The 25,573-nt window shown below is 45.7% G+C and overlaps 1 protein-coding gene across 1 annotated transcript in view; it reads right to left on the minus strand.

The window, feature by feature from the left end:
- The window catches only part of LOC105564670 (zinc finger protein rotund-like), a 326,878-nt gene that overhangs the window by 21,514 nt on the left and 279,791 nt on the right, over window positions 1-25,573 (minus strand). Inside the window, exon 8 of the mRNA XM_012017214.1 lies at window positions 13,909-14,262. Coding sequence (XP_011872604.1) covers window positions 13,909-14,262 — 354 coding nt within the window. The remainder of the gene's footprint in view (window positions 1-13,908; window positions 14,263-25,573) is intronic.

Consider the following 25,573-nt stretch of genomic DNA (forward strand, 5'->3'; position numbering starts at 1 on the left):
CCGCCCTCCGGCTCGTTCGTCGTTAATTCCACTTTGAATAAATATGAATTCGCGCGGGGGCTCGGCGCGCGCTAACCCCGGGTATCCCCTTTTTATTTCCGCGCCGTCTCCTCGCGCGCGCAAGAGAACGCAATTAACCGCTGACAATTCCGCGAGATCGCTCCCGTTTTATGTAAAGAGCGCGGGCTCGTCTCGCGGACGCGATCCGCATAATCGCGATATCGAGTAGTCGCGAGAAAGCGACAGGTGACGCCGGTTTTTGTGTTGCTAATTCGTCTTCGCGCTCGCGTGACATTTTCGATTCAATTTTTCGCCTTTGTGAAATGTTTATGAAAATTATTTGGGGTGAAGAGGAGAGGGCGGGGGCTCGTGCGTGCGCCAAGTGCGCATCGTTCGCGCGTTTGTGTTTTCAACGCGCTTCTAGCTTCAATCCACCTGGCGCATTGTTTTAACAAACGCGCGGATCGCGCAGGTCCCGAATAAAATGCAATTGTGCCGGCAATTCCGCGTGTTGATCTGTTTACTGAAAAAATTAAGAGAGGAAATTCGATTCAAGTCACAAAGCGTGCTATTGTTACTGAATAACAGTTTGTTGTTTTAGAGACGAGGTATATCGAGGTTTGTTTGCTCCGATTAGAAATTCGCGAAGGGAGTTGAAGAAGAAGAATAATCATTTTTACGTCTTACACAAACTGAAAATTGTTAGTCACTAATGAATAATATTCAAAAGAAGGAAAAGACAGAGAGAGAAAGAGAGAGAGAGAGAGAGACTTTGCCAAAAATTTATGGAGATAGTATACTCTCGCGAGGTACTTTGAAAGTCTTTGAAAGCGCACCTGAAAGCTTTCCCTCGCTTGCTGTAAATGTCTTCTCTAGTCTAACCCACTAATTAGCATCTCAACACGCTACTACTCTTCAGTCATGGGCAATGGTAGCTTTGGCGCTACTTTGCAATTATAATGATTGCCAGAGCGCATTATATCTTAAGGCATCGCCATGAAAGAGGGTATTAGAATTGTGTATTTCATAGTGTAACGCGGTTTTACGTCAGACTTTTCGATAAGCTCCGAATGAATCGTTCAAGTTAGTTTTCACGACCTGCGTCTACGTCGTTAACGACTCGAAGCTGCACAGAACGGAAAACAGTGGATATTTAATGGATGTTTGCAGGTAAACTCTATGCACTTTTAATTAGGATTAAAGTCGTATTCAGCGATTTGTTGTTTTTTTTTCAAGTTTAGCTCGTCGTTAATTGTATCCGCGAGATGAAAGGAGAATTCAGCTCTTAAGTCTCGGCTCGAAAATATTCGCGTAATCGATTCTAAACGAATAACATGAAGAGCAGGTAATAGGAGACAAATGACGCGGACTCGTATTTTTCAATTTTATATCTGGACTACGATCTCAATTCGCAATTTCCAATATTTCGCAAACGTGGTTTGCGCTGCCCGTTTCCTCCGTATATAGCTGTTTCGACGAGTTATCTGTTCTCTTTTTTTTAAATTTATGATATATTCGCGGGACATATCGTTCCCCATCGAGAAACTGCCGAGGCGTGCTCTGTGTTTTTCGTTTCTTCAAAGACCTTTCCTCTCCACCTCCACCTCCCCCCCCCCCCAGGCTCCCCTCGTCGCGCGCTCGCGCCACTGAAAGCAACCTGCCAATTAATTCCTACCTCTTCCATCCGTTATACGCACTTTGAACAACTGGAGACACGGTAGGTAACTGCAATTGGATACTAGTATTCACTTTCAAGAGTATTCTCGCCGCGCTTTGTAGCCACCCTCACGTTCCGCTCTCCGTTTATGCATCAAGTCCTACTCCCCCAACCATCCCCCCCTTACCTGTCCCAGACCTTTCTCCTTCTCGTTCTCTGTCTCAATATAATGTAACAACATCAGGAAACGGATATGCCGTCTCGATTCGCGACGTCTCGAGACCGCGGAACGATTCAATCCCCGCCGAAGTTTGTAATATTCGGATGCCTAATTAGTGAAAACCAGTAAGCCGCTTATATCGAGAAGGGGAAAATATGTGCGTTATGCGCGTCGTATCGTGGAAAATGGTCGTGATAATATCCAATGCGCCTGTGCCGCGAGCCAAATTATTGACGTGTCGGTGTCTGACGAATCATTACCGTTACACGATCGTACAGCCTCAAGTGACACGACGAGTTTCTTGGTATCTGTGTCACTTTGAAAATCGTGCAACGACAAAGAAATGCTGGATGCTAAATATCTTGCGCCGCAATCGAAACGAACTCTCGTTCTCTCACTCCTGAATTTCACAAATGAAAAAACACAAAACATTTTTTTTAAATCAATGAGAAATTTAATAGAAATCTAAATATGAATTCTCTAAAGTAAACGGTAGATTAAACCTGCCGTAAGAAAAATCGGGACTCCGTTAACACGTTGTTTATTATTGCGTAACTTTAGAGTAATTTATATTCTGTCAGTATCGCGCGTGATGCCGTTTTCATTCTGTACAAATCGTTTTAATCTGCCGATTGACAGACTATCGTACGTCTTTCCCTTAGAAAAAGCAAGTATAGCATTTTCTATTGTACACCTCCTTCGCGGCCGCGACAGGCGGCGATGAAATTTCACAAAGATCCGGACATCGATCCTCTCTCGAGCGGAGGTGCCGGTGTAAAAGCGCGTAGCAACCTCGTCGGAGCGGACCGGCGGAATAAAGTTTATACACCGTGCCGCGGGATTATAGCGCCGATAGAAGCAGGATTCTTGCGATAACTCGGTTCGTCGCGTATCGCGAGCAAACACGGCGGTGAATTGAACGGAGGCGCGCCAAGTATTTTCCAATTACATCTTCCATTAACGATCCTGCCGCGTGTACGCGGCGTCCGCGCCGGGAAGGGTCGATCGAAGAATTCTGCACGCCGTGGAAAATTCGCCCGGCGCCGTATATACATTATTAATTAATCTAGATAGGAATGTCTCGTGCGCGCCGTTGTAATATCGCCACTTCCAACTCGGAAGCAATATTGTATGGCGCGGGAGAGACTTAAAAAGAAGATATCGAAGGGTCGACGACAGCGGTGCATCCCGATGGAAAAACTAATTTAACGAAAATGTGAAAGATCGGCTATTGTGAATCATGACGTCGGCAGCGCAGCTCGGGATGAACGAAAAAACTTTAGAGGAGACATCCGTTCAATAAGATCGAATATTGCGGTACGGATCGTTTAAAGAGACACGTAAGCTACTTGGGTAGCTTTTCATTTGTAAATTTTGATGGTTCGCTATCCGAATATCTGTCGGAGAAATAATCCATTCCTGTCTGACGAGATGCCGCGTATGTCACTTAATGGCAAGGCGGACGGCAACGGTTTTTCTTGACCCGGAGACAGGAAAAGGAACGAGGTCGCCGCGGTGTCGGGCGCATTAGCATTTTCGGTATGGTTTAAAATTTAAATCCCCGTGTCGGCGAATCGCGGAAGGAACAACGGAAGGACGCGCGAGAGTCAGGAAGCGCCGGCCGTGTCCCTTTAAAAAGCCCTCGACCCTGCGTCGTGGTCGTGGTCGTATAGCACGCGCGCACGGCCAAACAGACGGACGCCGAGTACGAGAAGCCACGAGGAAGAGGAGCGAGAGTGCGGCGAGGAAGGAAAACCGAGAGAATGGAGAGAAAGGAAAGAGGCGACGCGCGAAAAAGGCGCGAAACGTGGCCAACAGGCAGCTGCTCGTTCCAATCGACCAGGTTTGCGCACATAAAACCAACAATAAAATTTGGAACAAGCGGGAAGGAGGCCGCACGTGCCTGTGATTTTTCAAGGCCGTCAAGAAGATGTTCCAACGTACGAGGAGACACGAGGAAGATCGCGATCGCGGTGGCGATTGGTCAGAGAAGCGACATTTTTCGAATCGCTCGATCGTCATTGGCGAACGTGACGGTCGCCGGGGGGTCGGGAGATGCGCTGGGGGTCCCCTCGTCGATTCGCTGGGGGTCTCTTTAGGAGCGGAAGGGCCGCTGGAAATTCTTTCGTGTAACGGGGTGGACGTGACACCGGTCGAGCGGGTTCAACGGTGGGAAGATACGTTGTGGAAAGCGCGCCCAGCCCGTCCACGATCGCACCCCTGAGGATTTTCGGGACCTGCTTCTCTTCCCTCCCCTCTCCCGCTTTCCCGCTTCGCCCTTACGTAAGGGGGGGGGGGGGAGCGTACCGACCCCTGCGAAGCGACCGAACGAAAGACGCCGTTGATGATGGGTTATTTAAACGGGGCATTGAATTTTTACTTCCGCCGTGAGGAACGTCACTCTCTCTCTCTCTCTCTCCCTCCCTCGTCCTCTCTTCCGAGAAAGAGCGAACCGGTGCACCTTGTCTCGGACCTTGTCTTGGGCCCCGTCGCAACATCACGCGGGATTTATTAAAGCAGTCATATTTTATGAAAAGCGCCCGGTAGTGTGCGTTCTCTCTCCCTCTCTCTCTGTGTTTCTATCTCTACCTCTCTATCTCTATTGCGGCAGCAAAGGCCGCGCGGCACTGCTCGGTTTTGTGTTACGCCGCGCTAAAATTTATCTCCGCGACTCTCTTGCGTTTATTAATGGAAACGGCGGTGGTGCGCGAGCGCTACGGACGGCCGTGTAATATTTGACGAGGGTACCAACATCTCCGCGGACCAGCGGCAGCTCGCTGGATAAATATTTCTCCTGAATTCTTCGCTCGAATATAATGCCACGTGCGATGCCATTTCAGGAATTTTCGTGCATTCCCCGCGACGTTTCACTTGAGTTTAAGAGCGCATGAATGCACAGCGCGTACCATCCGCGCAAATTTAGTTCTTCTGTCTTTTCCGACAACAGCTCGCACACAAAAGACATCTAATTCGACGGTGTAGATTGCAGCAAATCATCTCCATTGTAATTTTTATTCTTCGCATACTATTCCGTAACACTCGAGTGCACTTAACAATTAGAACGCGCGCGCCACTTGCCACTGAATCCTCCTCCCCGCCGTCAACCATCAATGAACCCCTTCGAGAGCTCACATCTAATCAACGGCAACATTGTCAGGTACGAGCTTAGGAGCGAACTGTCGCATCGCCTGTACGTAATGGCCGATTAAAGCCGGGGGTAATTCGTTTCGTTTAATCACGGCGATATCGCGGTTGTTGCGCGAGCCCGCGGGAGAGAAGGGCCGTCGCCGCGCCGCGGCGCGGCGCGCCGGGTGGTAAAAGAGAAACAACGGGGTTGAGCGAATTGAGAGCGCACTTGAGTTTACCGGCGGGAAATGGGCCGGTGTATGCTTGCACGGTAATGGGAAAGGCGACAGATGCGAGCGGCGGCAGTTTCGCGATGAAACTATCGTGTCGTATAAAGGGGTGAGGCCGTTGTTGCCGCCGTCGTCGCCGCCGCCGTCGACCGGGGGTGGAGCAGACGGAGGGATAGTAGCCTGCAACCGACGACATAAACTTACGATAGCGCAAACGACCGCGACAGCGGCGGGGATCGGGCTGGAGGACCAGGGGTGGTTGGCTCACTCAGCCCCGACCCGGGGGTTTATTCGCGTCGGTATTTGTACGCGCGCCACGCCGGTAACGACCGGCCGTAATTCTTATTTGCGCGACCGCGTAAAACGCGCGCGTCTCGTTCGGCCGGCCGAGTGTCTTCTCTCGGAGGCGAAAGGAGCTGCTGGTCGCTTCGTAGCCTCCGTCCCGTTCGCCGACGACGATGAGTACGACTCTCTACATCTTCGCGAACAAATTCCGCTTAGTCCTCAGCCCGCTTTGAAATTCTAATTCAATTCGGACGACGCGGTGTAAATAGCGGACTCGCACTGGCAAAAAGAAGGGTCCTCTCAACGTTCCTCGTCGCCGAGTAGTGCGGCGCGACGACTTTTAAACTCGACTTTCAATTCGACACAGATTTACATTTCGCAACATTTCTCTCCTCGCTCTTCATTTTCGCCTGTGCTCGCCGACATGTACGATTTTTCAACGTGGTCAACATTACATACGATACACTTGATACAACGATGATCAAGGGGGTAACCACTATAGCTAAAATGTATCACTGATTACACGATTTCATCTGATTGCAAATAATCTCATCTAATTGCAAATAATTTTCTTATAGGCACGTTTAAAAATATGTAACGTTGTTAAACCTCAAAGAGCTGTTAGATTTCCTCAAAATATATTGTTCTTATTTTACTAACAAGTACTTGCTTGGCCAAGTACTATTTTGGCCCTATGTTGAACCCTTAATTTTATTATATGGTAGGACCTAAGACAGTAAAACTGATAGTGTCGGAAATATCTGCTTTTGCCAATTCAGCTTTAAGTAGGTCCTTTTAAGTAGGGGTTAGAGTAAATTTTTAGAATTAAAGATTCAAGGGAGGAGTAAAAACATATAATGTCACCAAGGTAGGCTATCGCTGGTCTATGTAGGTGTATAGATCAGCTAAGTAGGTGTAAATTATCCTTAAAAGTGTCAAAATAGTACCAAAATTTCGATTCCGGTTAATTAGAAAAAAAAACGGTGCAAATTTTTCCCAGAGTAGAGTTACGAACAATCCAAATAATTCGATTACTAATTGTGGGCCCCAAAATGGGTTGCTGTCTTTTTTTTCCCAGAGTATGAAGGAGGGGAGTGGGTAGGATAGCTTCTATGTTCTTTAAAGACGACTTCGAGCAGCCACGTAAAAATTTCATTCAAGGGTTAACGAAACATCCTCAACTTTCACTTAAGTATAACGCCAACTTGACTATATCACGACCGCCCGCGGAACAACGAGCGGCGTACCAACGATCTTTCATAATTGAGGAGCTCAACTTTTAGACTTCCGCCAACCGCAATTTCGCGAAGATACAGATTACATCCCTTCAGAGTTACCTGTTAAATTACTTACGCCACAGTGAAGGCGCCGAGACGTAACACTATCGTTATCGCTGCTCGGATGTAACTACCCGTTTCTATATTTTCCTTTCAGCGCTGTGATAAATGCGTCGCCGTTCGACGTACATGTACATCAAACCGAATTCCCGTCAAGCACATAATGGCGTCGGAATTTAATATTAGCTGGGCTCACCCATTTCGGGGCCGCCGATAAAACGCGAATTTCGCAAAGTTTCCGCGTTTGACGATTACCGCCGCTCATTACATTTTCTCGATTATCGTTCCACGAAAGCATCGGATCGTGTTAATTTCAAGATTCCTTGTTACCGGGAGCAAACTTCCTTTTACGATTAGTAATGCGCACGGTCGTTGCGTCAAGTCGCTTATCAAGTTTATCACGAGTCGACCAGCTCGCGCTTTATTAATTATTATCGTTGATTTATTTAGAAGAGGAAACTTCCCCCTGATCCTACACGAATCCACCACCGAAGAGAGTCGGCGAAGAGTCCATGCATATTAACGGCATTTATCGATCGCGACCTCGGCGGACACTTTTATTCCATTTACTTGCTACAGAATTCGAAAAATTCTTCCTGCTTTTTCTTAGAAGGACTTCACCAGCACGGAGTGGAGAAGCATACGTTGCGGGAATTCGGTTACTCGTTTCGCGAACGCCCTCTATTTCCGTTTATTTCGGAGAATAAGTGTCACACATTTGACAGCCGCGCTAAACTAATATGAATGCACGCCGCGTTTAATATGCTTGCATTTAATATGCGTGTCACCTCGTAAACGTAATGAACTAGAGTCTCCAGAACATGTACGCGTTATGTGAATATTTACATAAGTAACAAGTAGCAGCCGAGAGGGAGAGGGAGAGAGAGAGAGAGAGTAGCTCGGGGCCAGGGTTATAACTCGGCAGTTATACAGTTATGACGTCGTACCGGTTTGATATCGCCGGATATATCGCATTCGAGAAACACATCGCATTTAGTGCTACACGGCTTGAAAAACACGTAAAACGCCAGATGTAGTTGACGCACTCTTGATTGGCCGTTATTTACCTGATACTCTCTCAGAGCCAGTTTCATAAACTTCGGTTGTCTGCTAATCAGAGACTTTAATCGACTCCCTATCGTTTTCTTATCATTATCTAGAGAATAGGCAGAGAATCGATTAATCTACATTGGCCTGATTAATTTTAAGGTAATCGACTGGTCGAGGATTTATTTTCACTCTGTTGTTTTACGTATCCGCTTTGACAAACCATATCTTTTATTTTACTCATTATTTGTGATCGCGTTTCATTTTACATATTACTATTTGTTCCCTTTAGAATGTGTGCTTGATAAGGACCTAAACACTTGGTCGAAACGTCGCACTCTATATCTTTTTATTTTAATTGATTGAACAGTTAAGGTCGGCTAAACTTATCCATTACGATTAATCTACAGTTAGAAGTTAACCGACGTTTGAAAAACTGAGGACCGGTTTCATTAAACGTCGCTTAACTTTAATCTTAGTTTAATTCATGTTTGTCTCTTTCTTGAGTAACAGTTGGGAAGAGACGAAGAACGAATTAATCTAAGCTTAAAGTTAAGCAACATTGGTGAAACCGGGTCTTCGTGGCATCATACGAAGATAATAAATATAGAAATAATGTATAAAGGATATACATATAAATATATATTTAGAAACAAAAATCTAATTCACGCTCTGTATCGTCGTTACTTCATTTTATGATGAATCGCGCATACTAAACTTTGATGCCACTGGCTCAATACTATTCATATCAATTTACCTTATCTTCAGCCCGCGATATAGTTAAACGCGCGCACGTAAACGGAGTCCTGATGCAGTCACAATGTAACGGTGCGAACTTAACGTAACCCAACGTGACGTCCACAGCGCACTCGAGCGTGCGCTATGCCAGAGTGATTGCATACACGAGATCGCGCTATCTCGCGGCTGCGACTCGGCTGCCAGGAGATGACTAAGAGGATCCTCGGTGTCGCGTCCGCGACGCGCGACCGGGATGCACGTTTCACGCGGCGATGTCTTTCATTCAGCCCCGCGAAAACAGACGTGTAAGGCTGGTATCACATTTGTCGTACGACAGATTTTTCAAGCGTATCGATTGGCTGTGGGATGGAAAAGTTCTCGAGTATCTAGAAATTTTCTAGTTTGTAGCCAATCAACACGCTTAACAAATTAGTCGCACGACATATGTAATAGTATCCTTAAACAATCATATGTTCGCGATGCAACCTTCTTCCGGACACGCGTTCGTCCACGCAACGCTATCGTGGATTACGGAGCCGTACAGATAAACTTAGGCCTGGTTTCACCAATGTCGCTTAACTTGAAGCTTAGCTTAATTCATTCTTTGTCTCTTTCTAACTGCTAGAAAGAGGTAAACGTGAATTAAATTAAGATTAAAGTTAAACGACGTTTGGTGAAACCGGACCTAAGGGCCAGTTTCACAAACGTCGGTAAACTGTTAATCTCAGGTTGATTCTCTGTCTCTTCTTAGACAACAAGATGGAAAAAGATAGGGAGTCAACTGAACTCTGGTTAACCGACGTTTGTGAAATTGGCCCTAACTGTCCCCTCAGAAAGAGCTAAGGAATAAGTGTAAGCTGCGATTAAAGTTAGGCGGCGTTGGCGAAACCGGACCTCAGTCGCCAATGTTTACGCTATCGGCGCGGCATAAGAAGGTTTTAATATAATCGGATTAGCGCGCGGTTAGGTCCTCGTAATCGCGACCGCGTATTTCGCGTAGAGCGACGTGAATTATGCGTTCGCAGGGCGCGTCGCGAATACGGTTACCGTCGTCGTATCCGCGCTCGCAAATACGGTGTCGTCATCGATATTCGCGGACGGAGATCCAACGTGTGCGGGTGAATACCTATTAACGAGGCGGGTAATAGCGCGGGAGTAAGCCGAGATGTAAATCGTCGCGACTGCGTAACTGCGTTTACTGTCTCTCGTCGCGTGTAATAAAAAAAAGATACTTCGCCGGCGCGCTCGCGAGGGGAATAAGACGAGACGTAATGACGAAATGTCGTTGCGCCTGGTGATAGCCTCTCGCGGATCCTCGCGTCGCCTCGCGCGTATATTTGTAGCCGGATCGTCTAGGATGCCGTAACGGATCATAAATATACACGGAAATACGATGAATATTCCCGCGGCGCGATATAAAGGCTGGCGGATAATGGCCGGGACGTGTTTACGATATCAAAGTGACACGCAAGAAGGCTAAATATAATTTAACGGCGCACTTTGCGCTCCGTCTTTAATGTCTATCGTGCATTACCGACGGCGACGAATAACTTTCTCATCTCGCCGATGATCCTTCAGACTGATGTACACACAGCGCCGTATAATGCGCCCCCGATAAATATGCAAATAAGAGCCAGCGCGGAATTTCCAAGTGCGACACATTCCAAGCCGCGATTCGGCATCGCTTCATTGTGCGATCGGGCAACGCTAACGCTCGCGACCATAACGTAATTGTATAAGGGATCGCAATTAAATCGAGTTTGCCGAGTTCGCTCTATATGCAGGATCCTTCTCCTCCACCTCTCTCCCCCCGCCCCCCTTTCATCGCGACGTAGATCCCGAAGAATCCGTTCGTCCTCGAGTTCCTAAGCAATTACGACAGTTTCCGAGAGCATTTCGCGATCGCCCGCAGTTCGGCGTCGGGGCGGCGACGCCGGGGATCGGGAGGATGGCAAGAAGAGTACGAATCCCCGGTCCCGTTCCCGCTCTCCACCCCGCGGCCACCCCCTTCAAGCCCTTCCGCGTCCATTGGCGAAGACCTCATACATATTAATGGAGATCGGATCGATTTTACTGCGCGCTCGCTTCTTGCTGTGTTTAGGGACATCGACGTTCCGGCGCATAAGCTCTTCGGGCCGCCCGCAATGGTTATTATGCCATTAACGTAATGAAGTTAGGTGGCGGCGAGGTGCCGCCGGGGGTGTCGGCGGTGGGCCCCGTCGCGGGAAAAACGCGCTGAAACACGGGCGAGCGGGAATCTTCGATGATGGACTGCGCGTATGTTTTCTTGCGTCGGACGCGGGCCGATCGATGGGCGCTAGTGCGGGCGGCCGATGAGCGTAATTATAGAGCCGGCGTTAAAGTGTGTAATTGTAAGCCATAGCGAACCGCGCGTACACACGGTCAGTGCGGCCACGTTGTTCCGTAACCATTACAATTTGCGAGCGTTTTCCATCGTTAACGATATAACAATTCGATCGTTAATAAAGTGAAACTTGAGTTATATCGGTCGTAAGGATTCGGCCGGTTGAAATACTTTAATGACGCTCTATCACCGCGTATAATTGTACATTAATCTATTATGCATAGAGTCGTTCCGCGCGGCATAAAGGTTTAAAACTCTCGGCCGAGCACGGGCTCCGTACGTGAGCGGTGATCGTCTTTTATGCATGATTCAGTAACGACAGTAAACGGTTTATAGACAGGCCGGGAACGTTCAGTCACACTATTACCAGATCGATGCAGCTGACGCGTTGGACATACGGTTGATATGTTTGTACATTGGAGAGACGAGTTCCTTGTGCCAGCACTCGATGCATACGGAGACTCGCCGTTAATGTTCCTCATATCAGCACTTAATGGGTCACGCAAATGTTCCCGCTTGTATACGTGGGCACCGAACAACGACGAGGTAAGAAAGTTCGGAAACTTTTTCAAGGGTTACTAATCGATACGCGTATACGAGTGATTCAGCGAGATCAAGTTATTTTGTAATATTTTCCCTTTAAACGAGACACAATGGGTTTTTCTCTCCCCCGACTTGTCGGAGGCAAGAGATATTCGACTGGACTTCCGGCTGCGATTCTCCACGCTAATCACGCGCCTTTCTCCGCTGGACGACACGAAGGACGTCGGAAGAAAATTCTGCAGCGTTCGATGCGCCGAACCGTGAAAGGATCTGCTCAAAGGCTCCTTTCACAGTGTCGTCGTCCTTTTGATCGCCGAAGATTCGGACGGCCGGAAGGACAGGGGCGTAAAGGGAAGCGAGCGAGACCAATTAGCGATTCGTGCAATTTTATCAAGCGAGCACCGCGTGATTCAACGAGGATGGATTAAGTCGCGCTACATGGCTCTCAATGACGGATTTAATTCTCCCGCTGGCGAATGTTTCACTCTGAAACGGCTACCGAAGACCCATTCGCGAAACCGGCTCGACCGCTATTTTAACACTGCGCAGGATTTACCCCGTGAAAGAGCACAGCGATCAATTCAATTCGGCGGAAAAATCGTGGCGAAAATACCTTCGTGAAGATATCACGATTACCGACTCTAATCGATAAATAAAAATTATTTCAAATGGTATATTTCATCAGATTGCCAGTATTGATATAAAAAAAATTGCAAATTTTAATCGACCTCAGCTGGCCACATTTATTGAATACGCCTTCGCAACGTTTCGACCTTTGGTTTAGGTCCTTTCCAAGTGAGATCCAGGAGTAAAAAATTATTTCGACATCTATTCGAAAGTATTTTTTTTTGTAGTGTCAGAATTACTTTCCGATTCTTTTTAATTTAGAAAACGGTCATGATATACGCGCAGGCTCTCGGAAGGATATCGTTTCATCCGTGCCGTCGTGAAAATATCACGATTACCGAATCTAACCGATAAACAAAAATTATTTCGACATCTATTCGAAAGTATTTTTCTGTCGTGCCAGAATTACCTTCGGATTCCGGTTAATTTGTAAAACGTTCATGATAAACCCACAGGCTCTCGGAAGGGTATATCGTTTCATCCGATCGTGCCTTCGTGCCTCAACGAGAAAATGGACAGGATCCCGCACAAAGGGTCACGCGCGCGATATCTCGCTGTTTCGCGTTTCCGTATAATATTCGACGAGTCCTCGTCGACGGGATTACGAGCACCGGGGATGGTATTCGCCCCGGCCGCGATACGTAATGCGATTTGCGGCGTATTCGCCGCACAAAAGATTACCGCGGCGAGTTCCAACGAGCCGTGTACACGGGATCTTGGGTGCGCCCGGTAATACTTCCGCTGCCTAATGCGGAAGAAGGGCCCTTTCAGCAGCGAGCAGTCTGAAGGTACCATTGCGCTCTCTCGGAATCTCGTTACGCGACACGTAATAAAATCATACGGGGATGGACGCGATCCAGTGCATCGTGATCGTGATATTCACCGACCAGATTTGTCTCGATCGATATAACTGAGGCAGGCTTGGATGCCGTCGAAACGAATGAATACTAATGACGATTAAAAGTTTCTTGTTATTCTTTGCTCGGTATGTATTTCCGTTGTATTTTTAGTAGACGATCTATTTAATTTCGCTACCTTGTACGTCTCGGAGATGGGATAGTTTTCCCTTTGTATAAAATATAATTATTCGCATCACGGGTATTGTAAGATAAATACTGAGATCTTTAGCTTTACGTCTTTAGATTTGCGCACTACTACACTGGGAAAAATTTCCATCGGATAAACCAATTAAATTGTGTCACCGATGGTTAAGTTTTCCGATTAAATTATGGATATATCCGATGAAATTTGATTGAAAAACCGATCATATTTTTCATCGGATATATCCATTTGTTATTATGTAATTGGATTATCCGCTTGTATTTAATCGGACATTTTTCTCAGTGTATATAAAAAAAATATATATACGCGGAGAGAATTTTTTCTTAAAATTTATCCTGAAAATCAGGTAATCGTGAGACATGGCATTTTGAAGAAGTTTATGAGAGTTTTTAAAATTTTATCTCACATTTTACTAGCAATAAACTTCTTCAAAATGCCATGTTGTCCCGCGACTACATGATTTTCAGGGTAAATTTTAAAAGAACATTCTCTCCTTGTATGTATATATTGTATACAGATAGCATATCATTTTCAATTCTTATTCGTCTTATTCAATAGGCGGCTGCAGCGCTCGATGCTACTTTCGATATCACATTTTAGCAAACGCAGAAATCGCATCGTAAAATAAAGAATATAGTCAGAACAGGTTTCATTGACGATGTCACACTTACCTGCGAGTGATTCCACATCTTCGGTTTTGGACTCGATCTCGCATTGCTGGTGGCGTTTCCGCTTGCGGAACTGTTGGAAATGTTACCGGGCGACGCAGTGGATTTGATGGACGGTTTTTGTGTCTTTTGAATTTGTGTGGTTACCGCTGTCGAGGGAGTCGCAGTCCGTTGCTGCTGCTGCTGCTGCTGCTGTTGTTGCTGCTGCTGCTGCTGTTGCTGCTGCTGCTGCTGTTGCTGTTGTTGCTGTGTAGTTGTCTGTTGTTGCTGTTGTTGCGTTTGCTGCATAATCTGCTGGATAAGCTCCAGCTGCTGCTTCGTGAGGCCATCGTTACTGGCGCCAGGAGATGTGGCGCTCTGTAAAATATATTTAACGGATATTTACATATATGAAATTGATGGAAAATTATCTTTAGAAATTGACAATACAGATTTCTATAGAAACGTATCCCTTTTCATCGAGGGGTAAACCGCTGATGGCATTGTGGTGCACAGATTTACAGCATTACTGGACATTAATAGGCAGTTTTTGGGCATTAGGCCTTGCTGGAGCATTATAAAGATAAAATAAGATAAAACAAGATAAATAAGATAACATAAGATTACAAGATAAAGTAATGCCCACTGGGTATTCTATACTTACATCTTACAATCTTATGTTATCTTATTTATCTTGTTTCGTCTTGTTTTATCTTTATAATGCCCCAGCAAGGCCTAAGGCCCAAAAAATGTCTAGTAATGCCCAGTAATATTAGTGGGCATTGGTGTATATGATTTTGATCAGTGGTTTACCCCTCGCTTCTCATTTGTCAATCTCCCACTACATTGCGTTCGAAATCTTCACGGTTTTTTCGATTTTAATAAATTTGAAAAAAAATCTACTTCATCGCCATCGTGACAAATGTGATGAATGGTAAATCGTTGCGCCGTTTATATTGAAGAGCAGGAGGCGTGATTGTACATTTGATCGAATCCGACCGCAGTTGGCGGAGTCTAGTCCGTTCCGTTCGTGATCGGTCGCCAACGTGGCCGCAAACCATAATCGATCATACCTTAATAGAGCATAACGTAGCCTTAGTGTCCGAGCCGAGCACACGTTCTGACAATAGTTAAACCGATCGAATTTAATAATTTACCGAACCGATGCAAAATTACGAGCGTAGTACCGCGCGCGGCGCCGCAATCTCGACATCCATTAAAACGAGCGCCGACTGTAATTCCACCCGTAAACGCGCTGCAATAAACCGTAAATATATCGTGCATCGATGTGTCCGTCAACTAACGCGCGACTACAATTACGCACACGTGGACGTGACGCCTAGAGTGCCGTGTGCGCTAATCCGTCTTTGTGTCCTATTAAAGCGGTCACCGTGCGCGGAGGTAAACTACATTATTGCACGTGGAAATGGCCTTATTTTCAATATTTCAAGAGTCCGATACTTTAAAATACATAAATAATAAATATTGCATTATCAAACGAAGAGAGAAAGAGGGAGAGAAAATGCAGATTTTTACTTCATCCATACCTTTCATCGTGATATACACGCGATAAATTCATGTATCTATTGTTATAGCACAGAATTGGGGGAAAAATGAAATTTTAATTTTATATTATTTTTCGGATTTAACGCAGGGGAAAAAGGGGTAAAAAGCAGCCATTACTAAATCATTTTCGCGCATTATACGTGGGTTTACGCGTTGCTTTATGCAACGCGGACTTAACGTCTACACGCTTGCGTACACGTGTGTACACGAACGGGCTACAAAAAACGCGGAAATATTCGCGATCAACGTTCGCACCTGCATGCTTGCACTGCCGTGTTGCATGCTGTGCTTTGTTTTACAATCCGGCAATCGTGCGGCGCGGTGCGCTTTGCCTATGTCGTTTCGAGCGTTACTGTGCCGATTTTTCGATTGAGCCCTTTTCGAATGGTACACAGGACGCCGCTGTGTGCGCACACAGGAAATTCAGATGCGGGCGATACGATGTTCCAATTCGCATCGCGATTTTCAGGGACGACGCATAGAAATCGCAATACTGCGGCCCCGAGTTTTCCTTTCACGCGAGAACGCGAAGTATGGATGATAAAATTGATACCGCTCGGGATCTTTGATTAGGTGAGACGAACTGGAGACCGTTGCTACTCTTTTTCCTTCGGTGAATTGCAGTTTTTCGCATTTCCTTCTCGCGATCAAGCGTCATAGTCTATCTCGGCAGGTACTTGTAATTCTTTAATTAATACACGGGGAGAATTTTCTCTTAAAATTTATCCCGAAAATCATGTAATCGTGGGACAAGACGGCATTTCGAAGAATTTTCGGAGAGTTCTTTGAAATTGTATCATACATTTTACTAGTAAGTATACTTAGTATACATTTTGTTGATAGAATGTATGGTAAAATGTGAAAAAACTCTCATACAGCTCTTCGAAATACCACGTTGTCCCACGATTACATGATTTTCAAGACTGAAAGCACTTTTTTCCTCTTAATTAAATTATAAAACATTTTACTTTCAAAATTACCCTAGAAATATAATAAATATGACGTAGTCTTTCTTTGATCATTTTAATTTGCCGTACAACTTGTTACAATTTTCCAAATCCTCAGTGCACACTACTCATAATCATGGCTGATATAAACTGCAAATTAGAAGCGCGCAAACAGCCTAATCGATAGAGAGCTCTAATTATCATCAGCCGAGTTTCCGGTGCGCCAACTAAAAGCGTAGATTGCGGACAAAGGAATTTATTTTGTTTGCGCGCTTATTTCGTTTACTACGCGCGACAAAATGAGAACGAGCCGTCCGGCGCAGCGCGAGATAATTGCGTCGCGAGGGGAACCGCTAATCAGTTTTACGCGCTGATATGACGATTGCACGTACGGAACGAGGCGGTGCTCGCGAGTGCGTTTCCGACCGGCAGGACGCAGCGTGAATTGAACCGTCGATTAAAATTGGATTTGTTAATTACTGCAGGGAACGTGGCGGCGGCGGCGGCGGCGGCGGCGGTGGCCGACGGGTCCCGATCCGGCTCATACCTTATTAAACCTTCATTTCGTAATTCCCACGCGCTGTCGTTTGTCATCGTCGTAATCAGCGGACAGCCCTCGTCGCCCCCGACGCGAGCCGCCGCGTTTCCCTCGTTCGCGAGAGAGGGGAGAATAACGCGATACTTGCATTTTAAGATATTACCCCGCCGCCGCGTCTTTCCGCATAATAATTTCCCGTGAATAATTAGCGAATTATTTGACTACCGTTAGAGCCTCGCAAACACGAGCCGCGCCCGCATTCGCAAACAATCGATGCCGGGAGCGATAGGTTTGTAAATACCCGCACAGACGCAATGCCCCGACTATTGATATAATATGCGCCAGTATTTCCGTTTTATTCATGAGTTTGAGGATATTAATCCGTATCATGTTTTTCAACACGCTCTTGCCTTTCGATTCTTCAATTTGTTGCCCGTGTATCTCGCGCAAAATGTGTTCGCCCCGTATCAATAATACGTATTACTCGCGTAATTACAGAAACACATTCATTAAACCGGAGCGTTGCGCTAATTGACGTGGGCGTTTATTAAAATACGCTCTTTAATCATAAATATTTTCGCTGGTCATCGCGATGTATATATCGATTCACAATATATACTGTCGCGCATTATGCGTATTATTACGGATGTTATTTCGCGATGCATTTATATAGCGCGCACATGCTTTACCGTTTCAATAATTCATCCGCCTTATATAAATCATGATAATCATAAAATTCACGTGTAAGAATACCTCGCAAATCCTATCCAGTTGAAGCGATATTATAAATTTCCACGTATATATACTTTGCGCTGGTTTACGTTAACAACATTACGAAATTCGTCAACTTTTTCATTGCCGGCTTTATCGTCGTCGCAAATTTCCGTCGCGCAAAGGACGTATCGTACTCGCGACTTAATTAAAAACGTATCGCCCTCGCGATAAAAATGCAAACGTCGCGCGTACGCTAGGCTCATTCGTCACGTCTCCCGGAGACGCGTACGGCGAGACCGCGGCGGCATCCCCGGATCATCCCGTTCCCCGATGGCGCGCTTATCATACGCGGCCCCGTGTGTCGCGATCGCCATTTGTACGCATACAAAACGCCCTTGTTCCCCCGAAAGCGCGGCTGGCGACGGTCGCGCATTTGTCAACCGCGAGGAGAGAGTCCGTGGCCGTCCGGAGCGTCTGCGAAACTTCGCCGTTATCTCTCGTCGTGTATTCGCCCGCCTGACAAATCGCCGACCCGCAGGGGGCGGCCGGCAGCGAGGGACGTTTCGAAACTCTTGTCCTCTCTCTCGAGAGAGACCAGAACCAAGATCGGGAGACCCTCCTCCTCCTCCCCGTCACGATCTTGCCGCGCGCGTCCTTGGCACCCCCCTCGCTCCATTCTCACGCGAGAATCGCATTACTCCTCCCACCCCCGTTCTCCCCCTCGCGCGCTCTGACCCTCCCGTTCATCATCCTCGCCCATCGGCGACCCGACCCACTTTCGAGATCTGTTCCGTTTCTCCTCTCGCACGAGAGGAACGCTATTGCGGCTTTGTACCATTATTTCGACAACCACACGCGCCTTTCGTGCGGTTTTCGTAGTTAAATGCACATGGTTAATTCGTTAATCATGGATGGATCGATGGAAACTGCTGAAACTTGAGCCTCGAGCCACGGATTGTGAAAAAGACGCGCTACGGAATAGTTCTGTTTATACTCTGGGGGGAAAAAAGACAGCAATCCATTTTGCGGCCCACAATTAGTAATCGAATTATTTGGATTGTTCGTAACACTCTAATCTTTTACGAATTTTACCCCGCGTAACTAACAATCGCAATTAGCTATTCTGTCTATATCCAAGATTTTTAAGTAATTAGTTCTGTCAATATTCAGTAACGCAAAGATAACTTTCACTTAAGAGGCACTAACCGAGATATGAAGTCGCTTAACTACAAAAAAAAGCGGTAAGAATTTTTCCCAGAGTAGAGTTACGAACAATCCAAATAATTCAATTACTAATTGTGGGCCGCAAAATGGATTGCTAACTGTCTTTTCTTTCCCAGAGTGCTTACTGCAAATGACGAACAATTAGTACACGCTAAATTGTATACTAATTTTATACTAGTAATTACTGCCACATTTTTTGTTGGTGCAAACGCACGCACGGTGCTTTATTTTTGTCATTATTTTTTTGACGCAAGATCAAATATCGACTAAAATACATACACGCTATGCACCAACTCGGCGCATATACTCCGATACTGCATGATTTATAACACCGTACGTCCGCGGGACGTGCTCGCTCAAAAGCTTCATCCATCATAAATGTTCGATGAAACGATAAAAAAGCGAATTAATCAGAATTTATAATTGCAAGCTTTTTCTTCGGGCAGATAATAAAGGCAGATCGGCGTAAACCGCGAGCGCCGTTCCTTATCGATGTTTTATTAGCATACGAAGCACTCGCGCCTCGTCCGCGATATAACGCGTGCTTCGCTTTTATGAACTTTTCACACCTGCTATCGTCGAACCGTATATGTGACTCACGCACAATGCGGAATATGCGAATGTACGAAGGGAAGGAATTTTTCGTGCTCGTATAACGCCTTTTTACCGTGCCGTTATAATATGACGGGGATGTGAACGTGTAATATACAGGATGCAAAATCCATCTCTGCGCTCATCTTCCCATCCCCTCTTCCTCTAACTCGCGTCGCCGCTGCGATCCGGAATAATAAACGATATAATATGGACGAAGGGAAAATCCGAGCTTCGAATGAAGGCTCTCCGCAAAACAGGAAATGGAAGGTGTGGAAATACGCTCGATCGAGAAAGTATAATACAATGCGCGCACCGGCCAGGGAAATTAGTATGTAAACGAGAAAAAATACAGATGAACTTGTTGTTCGATGGAGGCGAAAAAAAAGAAATATAAGTATAACACGCGAGGTGTAAAGCATCAAATATGAAACAAAAATGCACCGAGCCTGCAAATAGCACAAAATAAATGCACGCCATGTATTGGCAGAATGTGAGCCACATTGACACGTGGAATAATCGTGGGAACATTGTCGAAACTGATTATAAACTCTGACGGCAGGTAAAAATGAAGACATTTCATGTTATCAAACAATTAGAACGAACTTCCGATATATCGATGTCCGATATTTCCTCGTGTCTGCAACGTAATTTTAATTGCCTACTTCCATCTGGGATACTGTAATAAAAATCTATACACCGCTATTACAATCTGCCGCTAGCGATATTAATTTTCAGATATTATAAGAATTCTCGATTGATCCGTCGCCCTTATTAAATTGAATCTCCCCGCGTATACAGTCTCGCGTAAACTCGGCGAGGAACAGAAAAATCGTCTAAATCACCTCGTTCCTCGCGCATTCTTGCGACGAGCGGAGGCCTCTCTGGGGGGGGGGGGGAGACAGCGACCCATTTTGGGGCCCACAATTAGTAATGGAATTATTTGGATTGTTCGTAACTAAAAATCGCAATTAGCTGGTCTATCTATATCCAAGATTTTTAAGTAATACTAATACACTTCTCTCAATTAGTTCTGTCGACAATCAGTGACGCCAAGATAATTTTCACTAACCGAAATATTAAGTTACTTAACTACAGAAAAAACGGTTAAAATTTTTCAAGAGCAGAGTTACGGTAAACCAAATAATTCGATTACTAATTGTGGACCCCAAAATGGGTTGCTGTCTTTTTTTCCCCAGAGCTCTAAGTACAATCGTTACATCGCGCGGGCGTCTCACAAAATTGCTTTCGCACAATAAAATATTCTTCGCCGCGAGAGAATCTTCCGAGAGGAAGGGACGATAACGAAGCGGGGAGGGAGATGGAAGGTCGTAGCCCTGCCCCTTCTCTTCTTCACCGGAATTAAATTAATTAAGCCAGATTATCTCGGCGGATGTAAAAAACTTCAATACGGTGGACGTAGCCGAGCAACTTTCCCAGCTTTGCGACAACGATGAGGACGACGAGGGGGAGGCGAGGCGAAGAGACGGGACGAAAGGTGGAAGAACTCTTGGTACTTTTAATTCGTTTAGGCGGCCCATGCGCGACCGCTTTAAGGCCGACGAGCGACCTTATTACGGCGCGAAGAGGCAGGTGTTAAGACCCTCCCCGCGCCCTCACATGTTTTCGTCGCCGGCCGTCAATTTTCATCCAAAAGTTTTTCCGTTTCCCGAGAAGACGCGTGATCTCCCTTCTGGCAAGTTACCCCCTCGCAGGCTATCACCCCGAGAATCCCGGGCTCTCCTAGCCGAGTCCCTCGGTCGCTCCTCAACCACGATGAGCTGCAGCTCCCACTTTCTCCCGGGACGGCGCACTTCGAGATAACTTTCCTCGCTTCTTGTTTCCCCGCCGTCACCGCAAGAGTTTTCGCGGAGTGTAGGCGTCTCGCCTGATTCTATGGCGCTTTAAGGCGGGTAACGCGCGAGACTCGCGGGATAGTTATATTTTCTTTCGGCCTGGCGTTGGGGGAGCACAGGCAGATAAGCTCCGGAAGAAGCAACTGAGATTTCGCTAATGTTTGTATTACGATATCTTCGCGCATGAAAAATTATCGCGCTTTATCTCTCGGCGTAGCTTTGAAAACATCCTAATCAAGGTTGACTTTTATCGCGCTGTTGCAAAATACGTCTCGATTTATTTCTATCCTCCGTTTGTTTCACTTTTCAAAAAATATTCGCGCAATCTTTCTTTCTTATATATATATGATACGTACATGCATATAACCGTATACATAGCCGGTAACTTGGCACTGGCTAAACATTAAACGCCTATCTTTTCCGTATTATTTGGCTAACCGAAAACCAATAGAGTATCGCTCAGTTTTCTCAAGCCTTTCACAGAAACTTCATTAAATAACATTTCCAATGTAATCAGAAATAACCCGATGTAACCTACCGTTTATCTTGCGAACTTTCAAAGAGTGCAAACCGGTCGAGATGCCTGAAGATTCCAGCGTGTCATCGTCGTGCGTTTAATTAATACTCGGTTTATCGACTCCGTACCGACGCGCAGTCGTTTCGTTATATAAATCGTTACGAAATCTCGACCCCGCCGAGGTCTTGCGACGACGGGCTGTACAGCGAAAGTTTGTTCGTTAGCTGCGTTCCTCCAAAGTTTTCCCGGGTCTTGAATTTTCCATCGCCGCCATCGTCGTCGTTGTTTCGCATCGCCGGCGGGCAAAACCGATCGGGGGACGCGCCGACGATTTTGCCATTTCGTCAGGGCAAGAACTGACAGACTGAAAGGCTGCGGAGCACGCAGTTGCGGCGATCCAAATTGCCTAAATCAGACTTGCGAGGCGTGCCGCGCGTGTACACGCCCGCAACGAGGAACGTACCGACATTCGATCGACTGTCACGAGCCTAATTACAATATTGTCCGTTCGGGGCTCGGCATTCGAAGCTGGCATTAAACCGGAATCCCATTTCGATCGGTTACGATATCGAGAAACTGGCTCCGTTCATCAATACAGCGTGACAAGAGATAGTGAGATAGAGATAGAGAGGGATAGATAGATAGATAGATAGATAGATAGATAGAGAGAGAGAGAGAGAGAGAGAGAGAGAGAGAGAGAGAGAGAGAGAGAGAATGCGTGTATAGAATTTTTCATTTAAGATTAAAATATTCCTTTCCCTACAATAAATATGATTGGCGCTATATCGATCCTATTTTATGATACATTCAAGTGTAATAGCACTGGATCCGGAAATTTTTTCTGTGGGTGTGAAATTGTGACAGTCATTTCGTGAGGAGAATTAAGTAAATACATAAAATACAGATATAGTTCTCTATTTCTGCTATGCAAAGATTAACAACTGCCTATTCAATTGTACACGTGCGTAACTTAATCTTGAAAAAATATACGTTTTCCTGTTGAAAAAGTACGTATGTACCTATATAGCTCTTTAATATTTTTATCCAACAGTCTCATGGATTGCGAGAAGCGGCGATGCGGAGAAACGTGTTCTCGAGGCGAGGTGCAGTAAGATGTGAAACTAACGCTAAATTGGATCCCATTGATCCGCAGCTACGGTAGTTGGCCGCCCGCGAGCGAAAGAACGAAAATTTGAAAAGCAAATTCACCGCCTCCGGTCGCTCGCGCATCGGGGTGGCCGTTGTTCGTCGACGGCAGGCGGAATCCGAAAGTATGGAAACTCGATAAGGTCCCGATCCAGTTACGCATCGCATCGCATCGGCCGAGCCGAATCGAGTCGAGTCGAGTCGCCGCTCGGCGAACGCGCGTACCATTTCTTTCGCTGAAGCCGCGCGACACAAAGTTTTTCTTTCCTTCTTCTTGCGGTCGTCGCGCGATTTTCCAACTTTGTTCGCTGGGAAGATAATAAAATTGCCGACCGCGATATCGGAACCGAGACCGAGACCAGCGAGACAAACTTGTAACCGCGAAACCGATTCACGACGGACGCATTAGTTCGCGGCGGTCCACTCAACTCCGCGCGACGCGATTAATTGCCGAATCAATTAGCGGCACTTGTACCGATCTCAACTCGCGCGCAATTCAATTGCGAGGTCGGGAATGCGCTTTCCCGTACGAGTAATAGCATTTGTTTTCAAGACTTTACCGAAAGACGATTTGCCGATAGAGGGATACGAGTGAGTTATCGCGGTAATTTTGAGCTAATAAATCGGCATTTGCGCGCATTTCGAATTAATTAAACTCTCTGTTATCGGAGAAAATATTTGCGTCGGTTACATAACTCTGGTCCAAGTGACAGCACGATACGATACGTCAGCTTGTTCTGCTCCGCGGGATATAGTAGTTTGATAAAACACGCGCAAAGTATACGTTAACTCAGTTACGCCGTACGGAAGCTTCGTTGATTTAACGAAGTGCAGTCGTACAAAACGAGTCTCGCAGCGACGAACCAAGTCTCTCTCTCTCTGTTTAAAGGAAAAAGGGAAGAGGAATGTTGGATGAACATGTCGAGCATGTTGGATGGGATTGCCATTGTTTGACGTAGTTTTGACATTTCGACAGTTGGAAAATGAAGAATATGAATACGACCGTAAGATGAATATTTCGAAGCGACCTGAGATTTTTTCACGACTAAGAGCGCGTTGAATAGTTTCTCTTTTATTAGTCAAAGTAGACATAAAATTATTTGCCGAAGAGAGAGTTTGCTTAGTCACCAGTGATGGATAAAAATTTAAACGGAAAACTTGTAGTCAACCCGACTGGCATATTCATTTATTAGTTTAATACAACGTTTCGACCCTATTTTTTGGGTCCTTGTCAAGTAATACTGCAAATCAACAACATACGCAATTATAATATTTTGTAAGTTATTAAGTAAAACGAACAGAAGTGTTTGTTCCTACGACAATACTTACAAATTAGTTCGAGCCCAGCAGCCACGGTGCTCACACACGGAAAAAAAACCCGTTTGCTGTCGTAGCAAAAATTTTAGCTATCACAACTAAAAATATTAGCTGTCCATTTTTTGCTAAGTTATTTAGCTACAGCAGCTAATTTTTTTTTCCGTACATGCACCCGTATTTTTATAATTCGACTCTGTCTTATGGATGACTCACTACTATTTGATAAGGACCCAAAAAATAGGGTCAAAACGTTGTATTAAACTAATAGATGAATATGCCAGTTGAGTTGAGTTTATTGATAACATGCTATTTTTAACGTTGTGCGCGCGCGTGAGCAGGTCGGACTATGGTGCGCCTGCACGCGGTGCAACCCGACCATCACAAGAATCGACAGTCCGCGAAGTCTCGCGAGAGCACTCCACGGTCGCATGAGCGGGTAAGGCGCGCTCGTACCCTCTCGCAAGCGCACGCTCCGGAGAAATTAACTATAAGGATCCGCCTCCAAGGGGACTTTCCTCAGGATGTCCCGTTCACCACCCTCGGTCGAAAGAAGGTCTCAACAAAACGCCTCCTTTTTCACCGTCATTAAAGGAAGAAACCCGATATGACGCAAGAAATATATAAAGAAATTTTTCTATTTTTTATATATTATAATTTTTTTGCACCGTAGAAAATAACTTTATAAAGAATGCAATCTCAATGTTGCTTATAGAGCAACTCTCCTGAATTTAGCATCGCGATAATAATCCGAATTAAAGTCGAAAAATAGACGCGAAGATGTCATCTTTATACTGTTATTGCGAAAAATATTACCACATGCCTCAGTGGTCGAATTGGTGAGACGCCCGCCTAGAAAGAGGGGAAGTCCAGGTTCAAACCCAGGCTGAGGTAATATTTTTCGCAATAAACTTCTCGCAATAAATTTCTTTAATTAGAATTTGCCAACCAAGCGTCGTCTAGCAATTTTCTACATTGGTTTATACTGTTATCGCGACAAGTGCCTCAGTGGTCGAATTGGTGAGACGCCCGCTTTTTCTGCATTAAAACACTGGCCGGTTAATGTCGACTAAAAAGCTTCATTATTGTTATATATTACTGTCAACTTAAAGAGACTTCTGCTAATAATCCGAATTGATCCAATCGAATCATTCGTGTTCGAGTCGACGAATTTTACGTACCATTCCGTGAGTAGAGAATGGATGGCAGCGACGTACCAGGAGAAGAAATAGTAGCTCGTGGTGGTGTATAAATGCAGGCGTAGACGTGACAAGCA

The sequence above is a fragment of the Vollenhovia emeryi genome, unplaced genomic scaffold (genome assembly GCF_000949405.1).
Source record: "Vollenhovia emeryi isolate VEMERY1.0 unplaced genomic scaffold, V.emery_V1.0 DF939161.1, whole genome shotgun sequence".
Lineage (NCBI taxonomy): Eukaryota > Metazoa > Arthropoda > Insecta > Hymenoptera > Formicidae > Vollenhovia > Vollenhovia emeryi.